A 5,481-nucleotide genomic window follows, 5' to 3' on the forward strand; every position below is an offset into this window, starting at 1 on the left:
TTCTCCTTCTCCACCCCCCTCTCAATAATGTCCCCCCAGAGGGACTCAGGCTGCCATGGGGGTGATGAGGACATTCTGAGCAGGTCCCTGTCACCCTTCATGTCCCACCCCTGGCACGAGGATCCCTCACACTCCTCATCCCCCATGCCGGTGCTTGAATCCCTCCTAAGGGAAGATAAGATCAGGATCAGCCAGCCGGGCTCTGCCAAAACGGGCAGGAAGCAGCACAGTAATTAAATGGGCAAATAATGGGAATTTAGGATTATAACAAAAGGCAGAAAAGCAATCCAGAGGGGGTCGGGAAAATTAGGAACACAGAGAAAAGTCCAATGAAGCAGAAAATAGCCCGGAGTGGAGCCAAGGGCTGGGGGCTGAGGCAGCCGGGCTCGGAGCCTGGGGGGAGGATTTGGGGGGGGTCCCCGGTGCTGTTCAGGGGCAGAACGAGAGTTTTGGGAGAGATCTGTTCCCGAGCAGAGCTGGCCTCGGGCTGAAACCCTGGGAAAAATTCCCAGATCTGCCCTGGGGCACGGCAGATCTGGGATGTGATATCCATGGAAATTTCCCAGAGGAGGGGCCTGGGAAGTGAGGCTGGAGGGGTGGAGGGGAGGTGCCTGAGGCTGGGGGCCGGGATCGCTTGGGGTCTGGGGGGGACAGAGTGGATTTGGCTGGAATTCAGTGTTTTGTGCAGATTCCCCATACCCAGGGTTTCCTGGGATGGGCTCTCTGCCGGGGGAAAGCAGGAGCCGGTTGTGCCCAAGGGCACAAATCCCCTCGGGAATATCCTGGGAAGGACGCAGGGCTCTCTGGAGCTCCCCTCCCAAATACTGGGAGATTTGGGTGGGGGGTGGCGGGTTCTGTGGTTCCCACCCCCAATTCTGGGAGGACTTCTGGGGGTCTCTGGGGCTCCTACCCAAATTTTTGTGAAGACATTTGGTTCCCGTCCCCAGTTTTGGGGAGATTTTGGGTGTGTGGGGGGGTGGGGTTCTGTGATTCTCATTCCAAATTTTGTGGTGGGGTTCCTGAGGGTCTCATCCCAAATTCTGGGGAGGCTCCAGCAGCAGTCTGTGCTGCTCTGCTGCCATCTTCCACTATTGGGGGAGATGTTTAAGGATCCCATTCTCAATTTTACAGGGGTCTCTGGGGGTCTCATCCCCACTTTTTGGGAGATTCTGAGGAGGTTTCTGTGGTTCCCCACCCCAGTTCTAGGTGAGAATTTTGGAGGTCTCTGGGGTTGCCACCCAAATTTTAGGGGAGACTCTGGGGGTCCCATCGACAGTTTTGGGGAGACTTCATTAATCCAATGTCCCTCCCATTCCCTAATGAGGCTCAGATCCCCTTTACTGCTCCTTTCGACCCCTTCCCAGCGTCGGGCACACGGCCCAGGCCCGTGGGGACACAAGGACACCCCAGCCCGGTATCCCCAGGACCTTTCCCGGGGATTTCCTGCCGGGAAAACCAGCCCGGGGACATTCCTCCCTCCGGGCACGGTTTGTTTGTCCCGGGAGCCCTGGAGACGCTCCCGGCTCCTGCCGCAGCTCCGCTCCCCTCGCACCCGAGCCATGGAGGGGGGAGCAGCCGGGGACCCCCGCGGGCTCTGGGGGAACCCCCCGGCAGGGACCGGCCTTGTCCCACGCAGGGTGAGCCCCGAGCGCCTCTGCGGATAAGGGTGGAGATGGGATGGGGCGGGAGGACAGAGGGGTTGGGCTGGGGGTTTGGGTGGGCACCGGGGGTTTTGCAAACCCCGAAAGGCCATCCCTGCCCCCCGAGCTGGGGGCTCTCCAGGTCTGGAAGTCACCTGGGATGGGAGGGCGGTGTCCCTGGAAAAACCAGGGAAGAGCAACCATTCCCTTCTCCAGGACTCCCGTCCTGCTCCCCTTGGGCCACCTGCTCCTCGTGCCACCAGCCCCATCACCCCTCGCCTGTCACCAGCCGTGCCCCCCCGTCCCCTCCCGCCTGTCACCAGCCGTGTCCCCTCTGTCCCCTTCTGCCTGTCACCAGCCGTGTCTCCCCTGTCCCCTCTGTCCCCTCCCGCCTGTCACCAGCCGTGTCCCCCCTGTCCCCTCCGGCCCCGCTGCCAGGACTCTGAATTAAGCTGGGAATGTGCAATTCTGGTGTTTTCCTTCCCCTGCTGCCTTCCAGCTCCGCACCGTGGGATCGTCCCCCAGAGCCGCCCCCCTGTCCCGGCCGCCGGTGCTGATCCTGCAGCAGCTCCCCGGGCCCGGGGCCGCCCCCGCGGGACCCCCGCCCGTCCGGGGAGGTGGGTACGGGCAGAGCTGGGAGAGGGCAGCGCTAAACCTGCCTTGACTTCAGCCGCTGCTTTTCTCCCAGCCTTTTCCAGGGTGAGAGGGGCAGAGCCACACTCAGGATGTCCATCCCGTCCTTGGATGGATGCTCGGCCCCACGGGATGCGAATTTTGGGGTTTTTACCAAGTCTGGGCTGCAAGATGCTCCTGGGAAACAGTTTGGGGCTGTTTATCACAGTTGGTTATTTTTGAAATTCACCTGTTTTGTTCTCCAAAACCCCATTTCCTGCAGGCATCCCCAGGGAAAGGCAGAGTGCCACGGCTTCCTTGGAATTGTGAGGTGGGATTGGAACCACCAATGGTTCTGGACAGCTGTGCCACTGTCCAGAGGGGCTTCATCCAACCTTGTGCCCCCAGGCTGCAGCAATCTGGGCTGGAGGGGAGCTGGCAGCAGGGCCAGGGGCCCGTGGTCACTGGGGACAGCAGGGACAAAGGGCTGTGGTCACTGGGGACAGCAGGAACAAAGGGCTGTGGTCACTGGGGACACACCATGGGCAAAATCACCTTGTGCTGTCTGGAGGGGGAAGGTGGAGCTGTCCTTAAAAATCTGGGGAGGAAAAAGGATGCTGAAAATCAGTGCGGAAAGAAAGGAGAGACCCAGCCTGGGCCCCGTGGGGTGGGTGGGATCCATTCAGAGCTGGCAGCACTCCGTGTCCCAGCCCTGGTTCAGTTCCTTGCTGCTGGGTGCTCCCTGCTCCTGGAGCCGGCTCAGCAGAGTCCCAGGATGTGCTGGGATGCTCCTGGCTGGAGGCACAGCCATCTCCTGGTGTCCTGGGAGCCCAGCCTGGCAGCTCTGGAGCCTTTGGAGCACATGGGGTATGGGGTGGTCCAAACCCTTTTTTGCCCCAGGTCATGGAACCAGGGAATCCCAAAATGGTTTGGACTGGAAGGGACCTTAAGGATTGCCCAGTGCCACCCCTGCCATGGCAGGGACACCTCCTGCTGTCCCAGGCTGCTCCAGCCCCATCCAGCCTGGCCTTGGGCACTGCCAGGGATCCAGGGGCAGCCCCAGCTGCTCTGGGTGGATGAAGCCAGCAGGATCTCAGGGAAATCCAGCAGGTTTATGGGAATTTCACGCCTGCAGGAAATGGGGATGTTTTTGGGGGATGCAGAGCCAGGTTTGGGGCTTCCTCTGTATGGACTGGCCTCAGCAGCCACCCCCAGTGTGACCATCCAGCCAAGGGGACAGGGACACTGCTCTGGGCCCAACTCCTCATGTGGAGCCAGGCAGGGGCTGAGGAGGCACTGGGCATCCCCACTCTGCTCCCCACCTGGATCCAGCTCCCAGGAGTGGGGATTGGGATCCTGGGGTCACCCCCATGGCGCAGCCCCAGCTCCTGCCCCTTCGGGGGGCTCTGAGCCCCTGTGCACAGAGGCTGTGTGTGCTCTGGAGTGCTCTGGGCCACCCCAAGGACGCTGCCTCTGCCAGCTCTTGCCAGGGCAGCTGCTTCCTGAGCCCCTGAGCACTTCCAGGATTGGTGAAATCCTCCCCACAATGGGTGGAAAGTCTGGAGCTCCAGCCCCAGTAATCACTCCTTGTGAGTCAGCCCAGATGTTTGGTCACGTTTGCAAGGAAGAAAAGGCTCAAATATGCCAATTTTCAAGCTTTATCCAAGCAAAATGATTTTTAAACACCACATGGGGCTTCCAGACCGGGGTGGGGGAAGTCTGGCTTTGCTCCCACTGCTTGGGAACAGGGAGGAGCCTTGGGGCCGCCCCATCCCAGGCACTCATCCCAGGCTGTGCTCCTCCTGCCCTCCATCTGCTCCCTCTCTGACGCAGAATCTCCAATTCTCCAGCAGATTTGATGGAATTGATGCTGATTCAAGGCTCCCAAATGCACCAGCTGCTGATGCATGGCCTGGCCATGGCAGCTCTGATGCCCCTCGGTGTGGGGCCAGCCCCAGCCCCAGCCCAGGTGAGGCTCAGGGGAGCTGGGTGGGCAGAGGGACCTTCCCAGGGCTGTTCAAGAGTGGGATCACCACACCCTGCTTTGGGACTCTCTGGGTGCAGCACTTGGGTGGTCCCAGCCCAGCTCAGAGCAGCCCTTTGGGGTTTTGGGGCTCTCTGTGGTGGTTTGAACCCCAGCTCTGCCAGCTCAGACCCCATCCAGGCCCTCAAGCAGAGCTTTAGCCCAGCTGGGAAGAGCCAGGACCCTCTGGAAGCGCAGTCAGGCAGGAAGGCTCTGCAGGGGCCACCACTGAAAAACCCATCTCGAACCAAAACCATATGAAACATTTGATCTCCTTGGGGGGAACAATGCTGGTTTTGGGGCAGGGCTGGGCTGTGGCAGCTGCTGAGCTCGCTGCCAGCTGGCACCTCCCAGCACTCACCCCTGCCCTCCCAGTGCCACCAGTGCAGGGCTGGCCAGGACTGGACCCTGCCCCCTCAGACGGGTCTCAGATCAAAGGGGCTCTTTCCACGGGCCTTTGGTCCCATCTGTGGGGCCGCCACCCCCCGTGTCCCCAACAGTGTTCCCCCGGGTCCTGTGTGGGACCGAGCGGGACGGGTGTGATCCACGGGCAGCGGCGCTTTTCGGGGTCCTGGAGCCCGGCCCAGCCTCTGTCCCTCCCGCAGGCACTGCCGGGGCCTCCGCAGGGCGAGGAGGAAGAGGAGGCCGTGGTTTTCCACCATCACTACATCCCCTGGCCCGGCCCGAGCCCCGTGCGGTTCCTGCGCTCCCCGCTCGGGCCCGGGGGGTGAGTGCGGGGTGGGCTCGGTGCCACCTCGCTGTGGCAGCACCTCCAGCCCAGCCGGGCCTCCAGGGACACATCAGTCCCTCACTTGTTCCCCTCCAGCAGAGCTGTGCCACCCCCGCCGCCCCCCAGCGCCACCGGGACAGTGGGACCCGATGTCCCCCCAGCAGCGGGTAAGGACACCCAGGGGACATTGTCCCCATTGTCCCCATTACCCCATTGTCCCCACAGCCCCCGATGGGAACAGCTTTCCCTCAAGCATCCATCATCCCAGGCTGAGCTTCCCCACTCCCTGTCCCCATCCTGTCCCCTCAGGCCTGGGATCCTGTCCCCATCCTCAGGCCTGGGATCCTGTCCCTGCCCTGTCCCCTCAGGCCTGGGATCCTGTCACTGCCTGTCCCTTCAGGCCTGGGATCCTGTCCCAATCCTCAGGCCTGGGATCCTGTCCCCATCCTCAGGCCTGGGATCCTGTCCCTACCCTG

General features: G+C 62.0%; 1 protein-coding gene across 1 annotated transcript in view; it reads left to right on the plus strand.

Moving 5' to 3' along the window:
* The first annotated feature begins 1,512 nt into the window (after positions 1-1,512).
* PRR29 (proline rich 29) overlaps positions 1,513-5,481 on the plus strand; it is a 4,684-nt gene continuing 715 nt past the window's right edge. Inside the window, exons 1-5 of the mRNA XM_019009035.2 lie at positions 1,513-1,637; positions 2,140-2,257; positions 4,103-4,221; positions 4,881-5,002; positions 5,102-5,172. Of these exons, the coding sequence (XP_018864580.1) occupies positions 1,560-1,637; positions 2,140-2,257; positions 4,103-4,221; positions 4,881-5,002; positions 5,102-5,172 (508 nt within the window). The 5' untranslated portion in view covers positions 1,513-1,559. The remainder of the gene's footprint in view (positions 1,638-2,139; positions 2,258-4,102; positions 4,222-4,880; positions 5,003-5,101; positions 5,173-5,481) is intronic.

This window comes from Parus major, chromosome 27 (genome assembly GCF_001522545.3).
Source record: "Parus major isolate Abel chromosome 27, Parus_major1.1, whole genome shotgun sequence".
NCBI lineage: Eukaryota > Metazoa > Chordata > Aves > Passeriformes > Paridae > Parus > Parus major.